The sequence below is a fragment of the Anguilla anguilla genome, chromosome 3 (assembly GCF_013347855.1).
Source record: "Anguilla anguilla isolate fAngAng1 chromosome 3, fAngAng1.pri, whole genome shotgun sequence".
NCBI lineage: Eukaryota > Metazoa > Chordata > Actinopteri > Anguilliformes > Anguillidae > Anguilla > Anguilla anguilla.
In genome coordinates this window covers 66,262,901-66,276,621 of record NC_049203.1, presented here as the reverse complement: position 1 = coordinate 66,276,621, position 13,721 = coordinate 66,262,901, and the positions used below count along the sequence as shown (strand labels likewise).

Here is a 13,721-nt window from a genome sequence, read left to right as displayed (position 1 = left end):
CCACAGCATCCAAAATGCGCCCTCTAAGCACATTAACGGCTTCTGTTTTGAAAGATGAAAGAGAGGGCTCATGACAGTGTTCATGAGAGCGATCAAGGTTCAAGTGCCGAATTGCGGACGGACTGCTCGCACGGTCAAACCGCTTATCCCATGTCATCAACCATAACACAACCGGCTGTCAAGCGACTCATCCTCCACTGTTTGTCTGTATAGGGATGCGCCTTATTGTCTAGTATTAAATCCTGACACCGCAGCTGGCCATCGCATGCACTCACTCAGGGCAAAGTGAAAATGGCTGAAGTGTTCAAATAATTGGTGAAATTAATTAATTGGTGAAGATTGTGTATTATTGTTAGTCTGCAATTATAGCAAATTTAAAATAAAAAAATTAAAAAAAACGGAATGTTATTGTGATCCCGGTACATCGTAGTATATGCATATTTTCAATTAACCATTAGTTCTGTCATAAAATAATGACAGACTTTTTTTTATTTTTATTAAAACATGAAAACACTGCATCCATTAATGTTTACACATATGGTTGATACAGCTTCTTTTTTTTGCTGCACGTCTTTATTTATACTTCCTATTTGCTGAATACAGTGACTCTTCACAGAAGACCAATCAAAGTAACCCATTGAAAATAAATAAATAAGGATAGAAATAAATGCCATCACCCAGTAATTTGTCCTTTTCAACTTTCTAATACAGTAGCTTCTGGTGGATTCACTATCTCACATTTTTATAAGAATCGTCAGAACAGTTAAAATACATAATTCATCCCAAAAATAGATCAATAGGACTGTTAGACCATGAATACTGTAGATTTGGGAGTTTTGTTATATTTCTGGTTTCATTTTGTCTTATGAGTCAATCCTTAAATCATAACCTGCTTATTTAATTTTTTCTTGCTTTTATAATGTAAAAGCAAGACCCAGAATGATATTTAGTCTGATAATATATACATTTAATTAAGCTGCTGTATGCCGTTTATGTCATAAAATGATTGCCTTTCATAATAACAGCCTTTATAATTCCTCTGTCTCCTTGGGACTGGCTTATGGTGATAACATTTTCACACAGTGCAGAACTTCACTTCCCAATCACAAAGCAGTAAAATAACAGAGATAGCACTGCGCTGACAAAAAAAAAAAAAAAAAAAAAAAAATAGAATAGAATATGAATATTGTAAAGCGCCAAATACGTGATTTGAAAAAGATTGCAGAAATGATTCTGATTAAAGGAACAGCGCGAGAAATAGTGACATCAAGGAAAGAAATAAACCATACAGTGGACCTTTTCCATTAATTATAAATATAAAAATACACGCTGAAATAGATCATTTCATGACTTGAGGAACGCTCTTCCCCCCCCCCCCCCTTGTTTGACAGTCTGTCATTTTTCATTGGGTCCTTGAGTGAATTCTGAGGTCAATCATTTTCGCACCATCCTCCCCTCAATAATAGCCCCAATATATTTGTCATTGCTCTCTGGCTATAACCTGGTCGTTTGTCTTTCCCCCGTGCAGGCCTAATCGTGGGCACTCTCGCCGTGTGCTGGATCCCCAACCAGATCCGTCGGCTGATGACGGCGGCCCTGCCGAAGGCCAGCTGGACCATGGCCTACTTCCAGGCCTACGTGTACCTCCACCCGGTCGCCGACACCTTCTTCTACGTCAGCTCGGTGCTCAACCCCTTCCTCTACAACCTCTCGTCCCGCCAGTTCCGCCAGGTCTTCCTGCAGGTCCTGCGGTGCCGCCTGACCATCGAGCACGTCAACAAGCGCACCCTGGCGGGCGTGGCCTCCTCCGCCGCCGCCGGCTCCACCCACTCGAGGCGCCCCCTGGTGCTCAAGTCTCTGCGACGCGGGCGGTCCACCCGCGCGGAGGACAAACCCATCACCCTGGTCACGTTCCAAAGCCCTGGGCCCGCCCCCTCGTGCCCCCCGAACTCCGATGACTCGTCGCTGCAGAGCACCACTCTACCGAGCACCACAGTGTCAGAAAGCTTGACGCTCGAACCCGAACACGCCGTCGGTTCCTCCAATGAGAAGGAGTAGTTTGGCCGCACTGACTACAGTATGAAACCCACACTGTACACATATATGCCCCTCATGTTCATATGCATTGGTATATAGTCATCATTTTTCTCATGCCGTCTCTATGGTTTTATTGGCGTCTTAACAGAAGTGACATTTAGCAATAAATACATAAATAAAAATTTTAATAATTCTTTGAATCACAAATAGATTAGAACGACACATTTCACCAAGCAGAGGAGTCCTTACAGGAAGTGATGCTGCTGCCCCTTTCATTACATTGCGTGTGTACAATGTTACTCAAAAAGCGGGGTCTCCAAAGTTCCTTTGTAATTCAACCATCGTAAAGCGATCACTCGTTCTTCACATATTAACACACCACGGCTAGGGTAGCCATAGTAAGAAATAATGGTTTTATTTCTTACTAGAAATAATGGTGGAGCATCTAAACTGGGGCTGGACAGACAAGGCCTGCTTGTTGCAGACGCACGCTGAAGAGGCCAAAAGACAGTGACCACAGTTCAGCGTCCTAGTTCTGAGAAAATAGGACCTGGGGAGATGTTCGATTGCTCATAACAAGCATATAAAAATTCACACCAAGTGGCCCTAAGGCCAGTGTATTTAACTGTAAAGCCTGTTTGCTGCTGTATTTCAAGCTTTTGCTTCTACTGCAGTCTGTAGTCTACTAGCTGATCTGCGTTCTTCATCCTCTCAAAGTCAATCAAGATATACATATGTATTATTTTATCTTACAATTAACAATAATGTAACAATGTGTAATACACTGTTAAATTCAGCGGTGGATGGTGAGCTTAAAATTAGTGGGGCAGAAAATACCCCTTAAACTGATTATTGGTCTTGATCTGTTGTCAGCCATTTCCCTTGATTATAAATACAGCGATTAATTTACGAAACATTCAATACCATCAGATATAGCCAGCTCTCCTCAATTAGGCCATTTAGCAAGTAATAAAATATATTTTTTTATTTGTATTGCAAAACTGTGCACATTTTGTTAACCTTATTTGTGGATACATATAGACTCCTTCCTTCTTCACATTCACACTAGGAGAATATTCATGACAAAAAAATCTTGAATTGCAGGTTTTGTTATTGCAGGTTATGCTGAAAGCTAACGTGGGGGCTAACCGAGTGGTGTATCTTATTTCGTTAAGTGTGCATATAGTGATTAAAAACTGATTTTTCCTAATTGAATTTGTCAGTTAATCTCCCTGACACAATGTGAAAAAGCTGTGTGCTTCTTGTCAATCGATTAGTCACATCGTTGGCACACTTCGAAGAAATTTAATGAAATCACATTGAGGCCAATGACAAGTTTAAAGTTTTGGGCCCACCAATTTTCAGCTCACCAACCACCGCTGGTTATATACTACCTACTTTTGCAGTTAAAGTGCATTTAAAAAAGGTACCAAGACAACATAATGTAGTGGGACCTAAGTCACTCCTGTAAATGTTAGCAGTTATTACCGGAAAATTAAAAGGATTTAAATGACATGGAGTAATTCTGGGTGCACTTTACTGGAGCAACCAATTCAAATGACAGAGTTCACATTTTGATGGGTTAGTTGTTATCCTTTTCCCCTGGGTTTTTCATTTTACATTTAATTTTTTATTTATTTTTTTTTTTAAGCAGTACATAGTGCTGAATGAACATTAGAATAGCATAATAAATAATAATGGATTTACATTAAAATGCTTCTGAATGTGCATGTGCAGTAATCAAGGAAGCGGCTGTTGCTTGCTCTCCCCACTGAAATGCAATAACAGCTCACACTGCTCAGCCATACAAAATATCAAGCGCAATTTGAAAATGAAACAAAATAAAATAAGCATCAGAAAACCTATTATAAAAAGTTGATTTTCCAGACCAAGTCATAAACTGTTCTGCAGAAGAGCCTCTCTTTCCTCGCAAATAGCACATAATATAAAAGCTCTAAAGCATTCGGGCTCTTCTTCTTGTGATTCAGTGAGCTACTCAGTCTCAAACTTGTCACTTGGGCAAAGTGGATTCCAGGTCATAATAAATTAAAGCTGCCAATCTGGTGGCAGTTATCTCCGTGCAAAATGAAAACACTCCTCAAACTCGTGATGAGCTTTTTCGTCTGTAGCTGAAATTGGCGCACGCAGCCTGGTCTACAATAAATTTCTCACTCAATGGGAGCTGAGACATTCAATTTTTTATCTAAAATACATTTCTGTACTCGGTATTATATTTACTGAGTTTTTACTTTCGTTAAATAGAACTTGACATTTGTTCAATAAAATTTCCCACAATAACAATTGAAATGAATGGACCGTAAGGACTCTGCCGATTTCATCGTTTTATAGATTTTCTATATTTAAGTCTGCTATCTCTAGTTATTCCTCCCTGCTAGTGCAAATGTCAATCAATGTCTGCAAAGGGGCAACATTAAATATCTCCCAGAAAAAGTGTTGAATGGGAGATACAGCAGCATCCACGTATGCGAGTAGTGTGTGGACTTGAAATGCCAATCAGCTCCTGTCAGTATACTATCACAACTTTATAACTGTAAAGTTATCACAAGGTCATATTTCCATGATACTTAAACATTTTCCCCTTGGAGATAAAAGAGCTGTATCTGTGACACATAACCCAATCATAAAATCAGGAGCATTAAGGCTTTTTATCTTTCTTTCTTCTATTTTTCCTTTCTTTCTTTTTTCCTTTTTTTCTTTCTTTCTTTTTTTTTACACACACAGGAACACAAAGCAGAAAATAAGGGCAGGAGTTAGGACCCCAGCAGGGGGTCAAGTCCACAAAGCGAATTGGTCGAAGGAGCAAAGGAACGCGAGGGCGTACTGTCGTAACGATGCTCCGTCTCCTGCATGCGGGTGTCAGCCTAACCGAAAAGCCAGTCCAAGGTCGCCGTGACCTCTACGTGCGTAGCGCGAGCGCGAGTGCGAGCGCAAGCGAAACGAGGAGCGGGCCCGGGGCGGCGGCGGAGGGGCGCGCGGGGGACCCCGCGGACGACGGGACGGGGCGCTTCTTCTGCCGGGGCCCGTTGCAGAGCGGCGTGTTGCAGCAGCTGATGCAGACGGAGTGCAGCTTGCCCGTGCAGAACTGCTGGTAGCCGGACGAGGCGATCAGGCAGGCTCCCGACGAGGCGCAGGACTTGCGGTAGTGCACACCTGCGGGAAGCACAGAGACAAGGGAAGCGGGACGTCACGCACACCATCAATTAACCCGTATTTACACAGGGCAGGCTGGGCGAGCACGCGTGCCCTTTTACAGCAACGTCCTGTCAATGCCTCCTAACCCTAACCCCCCCCCCCCCCCACACACACACACACATACACACAAGTAGCCCCTAACCCGCATGTCTTTGGAATAAACTTTTTTTTTTAAATATGGGAACCCAAATTACAAATACTTTTTTTTACAGCCGGGACCCAAAATGAGAAATTTAGTTCCATTCAGGAACCCTCCAAATACCCATACTAGCATAGCTTAGCGCAGCGTTTCTCAAACCTGGTTCTGGGGACCCACTGCGTAAGCTTGTTTTTTGTCACAGCAGATCTCTTACTCAATTAAGGTCGTTGAAAATGTGTTCCACCAAAACTGGGTGGTTAAACACAAGGGAGTTTCGCCATTTTGTGTCAGTGAACCCCATTCATTTTACACAAATGGTTTCGGCTTTCCACACTCCAACTGTGATTTCAACTGTCAGTTTGTAACTGAATCTACTTCAAATGGAACCTCTTTCAACTGGAATTATTTGCCATATAGTACATACAGCACAGTTAATGAAAAGATAAGTTGGTCTGACTGATTTAAATTCCTGGGATGTGAACATGGGAGATTTATTTTTAAAGGGGATACACAGCTATTTCTGGCATAATGGGGCTTTAAGAGGGTTATTCAATAGATGTTTAAAAAAAAGAGTCTAATTAAGAACAATTAGGCTAAATAAGAACAATTAGCAGCTAATTACAATAGTGCGCTAATTACTATGTTTAGAACAGAAACCAGTGTACACCGTGGGTCCCCAGGACCAGGGTTGAGACACACCGGCCTGGTGGACTACAGACTCATTCCAGGACCCACATCATGCAGGTCTGTGACCCATTTTGGGTCCTGGCCCATAATTTAAGAAGCACTGACCCGAATCGACAGAAGCTGCTCGGTGCTGCACCAGCAAGGCCTCGGGCCCGAATGCGTTCAACATCTGTCCTTACCTTTGATTTACATACAAATGCAAATGTAACTTTTCATCAGCCAGTTAATTTAGGCGAACGCTGAGCTTGTAAAACTGTGTATGTGAAGAAGAAAAGAAAAGAAAAAAAGCTCATGCTTGCACATAATTTGCGAGTCAAAGGACAAATATTGATTGAGTACAAGCCGGGGGGGGGGGGGTCCATGGACTTTCAGGCAAGCTAGCCATCTAGCCACATGATCCACCTCATCGATACCTTAATTATTGTCTTTATTGAACTAATTTAGTTTCCCCTCTCCACTCTTAAGTATTCATAGGATTAAATGAGCTGGACTGCAGCCCACTAGGACCAGGATTAAACTGTTCTCTGCCCAACAGAACCGAAGAAGCAAGCAAGGTTTGCTCGCCATTTTCCTTTTTTTATAACCCTTTAATTAGGTGTGATAATTAACAGTTTAATAAAGCCTTTATTTGATGTACAGATAATGGCTTAATTGAACACATTGACAATAGGCTTTAGGAATGGCATTTATTTTGCTTTAAATCCCTCAGTGTTTCTCAGAAAGTTCACAACATATAGGGAATAGATGTATCCTAGTTTCACCTTCCAGTTAAAGGCACGATATAACCATTCTAAAATAACAGCTTACATTATGTTACATTATAGAGACTGTACAATTTCTACAATGTAATATTACTATTATAAGTAGTAATCAGTGTTAACACTATAGTGATATTACTGTTCAGTAGTAATATTTGTCAGAATGCTATTGAACCTAAGTCGATATTTATATTTATTATAATAGTTTATTATGACGACACTGGCAACAATGTACACTTAGTTTTTTATTAAATTTTACACTTTAAAATGAATGCACTGACATTTTCCAATTTGAGACAAAGCTGTGCAACTTGCAAGGAATGGAACTTGCCATTTGGTATGCTTCCCAAAAGTAATAAACATGAAGCCACTCAACTCACAGGGAACCAACAAAGAGTCGCATCACCAATCAAACCGAAACTAAAGGGGGTTTCACACAGGGTACTGGAAGGCACCCATGGGCTTGTCTGCTGGAATTTGCAATGCAACTGGGACAAGGTTCCTAAAAGTCACTCACCATGAAGGCCCACTTCAATTCCTCCAGATGGGACAAACTAAATGAAAACTGAAACTTACTGAAGTCAGGGAGGAAAAAAGCATTTTGACCAAACGAAAAAGGGGAAACATTACATGACATTACGGGCAATGTAAGTTAAGTACCTTTCTCAAGGGTATGATGGCAAGGTCCTACCAGGGAATCAAACCTGCATCATTTCAGGTCACAAGGCCAGTTCCTTAAATATTATACTACACTGCCAAAAAAAAACCTCATGATTCGAAGCGCAAACATGAGATGTTGTCCTAAAGCCATTTCATCTGCCACTGGTTCTTCTTCTTCGGGTTTTATGCCGGTTTTAAACCAACATTTAGGAGCATTACCGCCACCTACTGGAAAGGAGTGTGGATTGGGATTCTATTACCTCAAGAAAAAATGGGAATTAACTATATCCTATGTATTAACCCTGCGTGTCTTAAGTACTGACATTTATTTGTAACACTGTCAATTCCTAATTTACCCCCATGTCTCTCAGATTTCTAACCAGATCTGTCTCTAAATTCTACTTTGCGAAAAAACAGCCTGTAACATCAAAGAGAAATAAAGAGAAACCCCTGTTTAAGACAGCAAATACTGCATGAAAACCTTTTTAAACCTTTAATTTTAATTTTTCACAGAAGAAAATATGATTTATGCACCCCATACCTTCATTATAGTATAATTTTTTATTTTATATAACATTTTATCACAAAAAACTAATGACACTTAAATGTGATCTTGCAGTTAAATAGCAACCATTAACCACTATTGTCTATACTGTTTGGAATTAAGATAAAGATAATATATCCATACAGTACATACATATACATATACATATACATATACATATACATATATATGGGGCCCACAATCCATGGCAGTAAAAAGGAAATCTCCTGACTCAGGCCTGGGTTTGATCAAAATTGTGTCCTCCACTTTGACTAAAAAAAAAAAAAAAAAGGAATTTAAAAAAAAAAGAAGATATTTCTTCTAATTCCGGTAACCACAAAAAAAATGTCATGGCTACTATAAGTCAGCCAATAGTAATAAAAATGACTTTTTTTGGCACATTAATTTTCTTTAGCACCATCATCATCATGGAAGTTCACAGGGATACACGCTGCAAATGCATTATAATCTACAAGCCACAACGGCGACATAAATTAATTTGTTTTCATATCTCCCTATAATAATTTTCCTCCCTTCTGAAGCAGTGAGATGCCACGGTCCCTTGCTGATGAAATTCTCCCTCCCTCTATAATAAATGAATTTGTATGTGTAGCTAGAAGGCATCCCTTACGGGGAATAAAGCTGAAAGCACATCTCAAAACCCAAGGTTGCCCGGTTTTGTTTAGTTTTTTTATTTATTTTTTTTAGCTTTTTTAAAAATCCTTCAGTGCCAACGAACAGGAAATAAATTCAACATAGTGAGGAAGTGTGAATAGTAGGTGAGGGATACAAGTCACAAATTGTGGTGAATGACTGTAACTCTTGTTAGTTTTTTTTTTTTTCTTCTTCTTCTCATTTTTATTTATTTATTTGTTTGTTTTCTGGTTGCCCGGGAGTGTGACAGTCAATAAATACAGAAGAATGCCAGCCACCGGTCCCCAACAATGAGAGAGAAGTCACCCAAAATAGGCAGGCAATTATTGCTTCAGAAGACCGCAATTTGGTCTTGCAGGCGCAACAACACTGCTAGTCTGCTAATTCCCAGGGGCAATAAGGGCCTCTCTCTCTTCAATATGGTGCCCCGCCAGTTTATTACTGACATTAAAGTCATCCTGAAGGATTCTAAAATGGAGGACAAACTTATATTGTGTGTCACTGTCTAGCTGGTTCCACGGAATCTGTAATGGACACCTGTATTCCCAGGCTTATAACTGCCGCCCTGGAAGGGCTCCGTCTCTCACACTTGGAGTATTTGTGATATTGTGACAATCATATAGGATTGAACTGTAACCCTGTTCTTTTTTATTTTGTATTTTTTTTACTTAGTCTCCAGGCCAGCCAGGTCAAGCCAGAATCTCAAGCGAGTGTGTGATTCATGAGTTCCATGACTCAGACCGACGGCCCGTCCGCTTTTGGACCTCAAAGTCGCCAAAAATCACTCCAAAGTCCCTCAAATTTAACACGTCCTTGGTGTTAACATTATGCTCTCTGTCTATAAAAGATGGATGATACTTCTGTATTTTTATTGAAGGCTTCCTATGATAACCCTGCCCTTGACTATGACTGAACCCTTTTGCCCCTGGCTGCCCCAATGACGACCAAGGAGACAAGCATGGCCAAAACACCAGTTAAAGGCTACTCATATTTTTTGCCTGAAATATAAATTTTGATGCAATTAAATGGTAACCTAAATCATGAGTGTTCACAGTAAAAAGTTACTCTTTTTACTCTCCTGCTCAACACTGCATTTTATCAACAGATATCGAAAACACAATTACTTTATAGCAACGCGTGTTCATTCACTATAAAATATTATATCAAAAAGAATTCACTTGTGGGAAATTTTCACACATTAGTAGAACATGGAGGTTGTGCCACAGAGCACACTAGGTGACTTTATTCACAGTTGGAGAAATGGTAAAGGCTCACTAGGAAAGCAATGGTTTTTGGTTCAAATCAAAGAAAAACCAATAAATTCAAAAGATCAGACACCTGAAAAATTAGATTTTGTGTCATTTTTCACCTGAGGCCTATCACCTTGCCCCTGTGTAGAGCTCTTTTCAACAGCTAATCAGCACAGCCAAAACTAATTATGCGCAAGCTAAAACGTATGCCATCATAAATTAATAATGTTCTCTTCCAGGGCAATGCACAGCATTTCAAATTATAAATACTGAAAATGCAGCGCGGCCATGCTCAAATTCCTTATGCTGACGCTGTTTCAGAACTGCTTAGCTTGGTATTATCAGCGGCAAAACAGTGCTAAGCAAAACAGAACATAGAGCACATTCACAACAATGCAATATTGGAAGGTAATATGAACTGGGGAAGATGATGAAAAAATGATCCTTCAAATTTTTTTCCTTCTTCTTTCCCTCGCACTAGCACTGAGCTGGTATGATTATGGCTGGATATGTTTTGTGTGGGGTTCGAGGACAACATGGCACGCAAACCCCAGTGAGAAAAAAACGTAGTGTACACACCTTCCACTGGCTTGGCCAAGTGCAGGGCGAAAGAATAAGGAAGAAAGGAAGAAATACACAGAACATGCCCACACTAGCATATGCTCCCTTGTGGTTTAATCAAGATAAAACATCTCACACAAAGAGGTCTTCACAGGTCCCACTGAGCAAAAGCTGGAATCTATACATCAAGAGCGATGGAAATCTATCCATCCATCCATCCATCCATCCATCCATTATCCATACCCGCTTATCCTGGGCAGGGTTGCAGGGGGTGGGGGGGGGGGGGTTAGGAATCTAGGTTGAGTGATTTGATTTTTTACAAAAACAGATTATATGTTATCCTTAATATTGCTCAGGTTTGACCCAAATGTAGCTTGCCTATGTCCAATTCGGCTAGAAAACTTTCAACCAAATGTAGCCAAGGTATAACATGAACGCCTAGACAGTGGTTCACTGACTTTTCACCACAAAAAAAAGTTCACTGGGGTAGTATTTTAATTATGCTAGTCTTAAAAAGGCGGCTATAATGCATACACAAATATGTACTGGTAATAACGACACAGTATATTCGACAGGAATAGAGAAAATAAGTTGAATAGGTTTAAAGCCATAAAAAACACAGAATAATGCTATGGGGACAATCCAGCCAAACGTAATCCTCGCTCCCCAGTAACTACATCGCTGGAATAAGGACTCCAGACTGTGGGGGATGGACATGTCATGTAGGGCTTTGTTTCGGCTTCTTATAATTCTGTATAACTTCCGTCTGCTAAGATCAATAGGTTTATGAATATTTGTCCAGGGTGCCGCCGACCGTATCATAAATAGTTGCGCATGCATTTAATCAACGGTGTCATTTATGTGAACTGTAAGGGGATCCACTGAGTTAATTTGAAGGTAGTCTGCAGTAACTCCTACACTCCTCTTCTTTCAGATTTGTGCTGCACCGCTAACAGATAATTGTGTTATGACAGCCGCGCTTCATTGTCTGATACTCCTCTCACTTTCAACTGTAATTTAATGTTCGCATACACTACTATTCATCGTTCTTATTATGTTTATTTGCATGAGCTCTCCGGCGTTCAATCAACATCTGACTATTAATAGCAACAACTCAATATATGTCATTTATGAGCTACAGGACATACATAATTCATGATATTTGGGAAATTTATTAGGAAATAATTCAATAATTTTCACAGCAGAAAACAGAATTGCATTAATATCGCTGTATCAGTGTTCGGAAAATGATATGTTAATAAAATTATTTGTTGTCTTTGGATGACACACTGGGGAAATGGTGAAGGCAAAGGCTTGCGTTTTTTTCTTTTTTCAATTCAGAAATTACACACAGCGAATGCCTTCATATTTCATAAAATTCGATTATACTGGTGTTCCGTGCCACTAATAATATCATCGTAATGTACAAATTCATTATTGTGATACATGGTGCTTTGCCGCAAATAAAGATAATTAGTTTGGCTTGCACACACATCGCATTAAATCTAAAAGTATGCTATAATTAAGGAGTAAATTTGTGCGCTGTTGAATCATCCATGATTGCAAATTTGATTACGTCTCAGACAGAAGGAATACGCGGCTCTAATCGCGCGCACAGCTCAGCTTGTTTACCGCCACAGGGCAGCAATCCTACAGCCACCGTGCTCCTCTCTGCGGCTAAAATGCAGAGACAGAGAGAGAGAGAGAGAGAGAGAGAGAGAGAGAGAGAGAGAGACACACAGAGAGAGAGGGGGAGAGAGAGAGAGAGAGAGGGAGAGAGGGAGAGAGAGAGACACAGAGAGAGAGAGAGAGAGAGGGGGGGAGAGAGAGAGAGGGAGAGAGAGCGCGAAAGCGAGAGAGAGAGAAAGGGAGAGGGAGAGAGAGAGACAGAGAGAGAGAGGGAGAGAGAGAGAGAGAGAGAGAGAGAGAGAGGGGGAGAGAAGCTGCCATTTCTCTTGGGAGAGAGGAGGGAATGTGTGGCTTTGGCTGCGCAATACATTGCCACTTGCCACAAACTGAGGGACAGGGAGTAATGATGATACATTAGCACACAGTCTCCTTTTATAAAATAAATTGTTTGTATACCTTTCTTAATTTTGTTAAATGTTATATTCATATGTTTCTGTCTGTTATATATATATATATATACACACATCATGCCACTAAAGCTTATTTGAATTGAATTGAGAGAGAGAGAGAGAGAGAGAGAGAGAGAGAGAGAGAGGCACATATGCAAATCAGCAGACAAACGCCGGGGAAAAAAAAAGGTTGCAGAATATAATGAAAATTGACATGAACGCCTGCTTGCCTTCAGGAAGGCTGAGCATCACCAACTTTATTCTGCTGTGACAAATTTAAATTGTAGATAAACTGCAGTCTGTCCCACGCCTGGGACACACTCTAAAATTACTGCTGCAGATAATTTGCTTCACCACTCACAAGAATGGACGTCCCATCTAAAAAGCACACTTCAGTGTCCTGGGCTTATTCAACACTGCCATGACACTTAAACATGCAGACAAAAATAATTAACAGAGACCTGTGCAACACATGTACACAACTACTTTTTAAATGACCAAACTTGAAATATTCCTCAGTCACTTCAAGAATGCAACTGTGCAAACATTCAATCAATGATCATTAGTTGAACCATACAACTTAGGTAAGGTAAGGTAATCTAGCCAGCAGTAAATACAAACATCAACAACAAGCAACGCACACCAATCAACACACAAACAATTCACACAAAAAACATAGCATTACCTAATATTATTTAAAGGGCCAATAGTAGCAGGGACAAATGAGTTTTTAAATCTATTGGTGCGGCACTTTTCTAGTTACCAAGCAAGTTCCTAACTGAACGAAGACATATATCATCACCAATGGTGATATGGATTTGAATGGGTGTTCTACTGAGTTCTGAGGCTAAAGTCCAGTACATTAAATGACACTGTCGGTGCTTGCCAGAGGTTTTCCAATGCCTGAATTCCTCTGATATATAAATCAGTCTCTTACCACCCTGGCCGTGCTACCACCTCCAATGAGCATTCCCTCTAACCTGCTTCAATGAAAGAGTCTCTTTTATGATAAGCATCCAAGAACACCACAGCATGTGTACTATCTTTCCTTGCATCAGATACTGCATCTATACAATACAGTAAATAGAGGGCTGGTGTTGTTTGAACGCAATACAGCTTTAAAGCATATAAATATAAGTA

General features: G+C 40.3%; 2 protein-coding genes across 2 annotated transcripts in view; one reads left to right on the top strand and one right to left on the bottom strand.

The window, feature by feature from the left end:
* Positions 1-3,550, top strand: part of gpr39 (G protein-coupled receptor 39) — a 29,350-nt gene extending 25,800 nt beyond the window's left edge. The window contains exon 2 of the mRNA XM_035407725.1: positions 1,529-3,550. Within this exon, the coding sequence (XP_035263616.1) occupies positions 1,529-2,058 (530 nt within the window). The 3' untranslated portion in view covers positions 2,059-3,550. The remainder of the gene's footprint in view (positions 1-1,528) is intronic.
* LOC118222276 (ly6/PLAUR domain-containing protein 1-like) overlaps positions 467-13,721 on the bottom strand; it is a 28,058-nt gene continuing 14,803 nt past the window's right edge. The window contains exon 3 of the mRNA XM_035407726.1: positions 467-5,208. Within this exon, the coding sequence (XP_035263617.1) occupies positions 4,955-5,208 (254 nt within the window). The 3' untranslated portion in view covers positions 467-4,954. The remainder of the gene's footprint in view (positions 5,209-13,721) is intronic.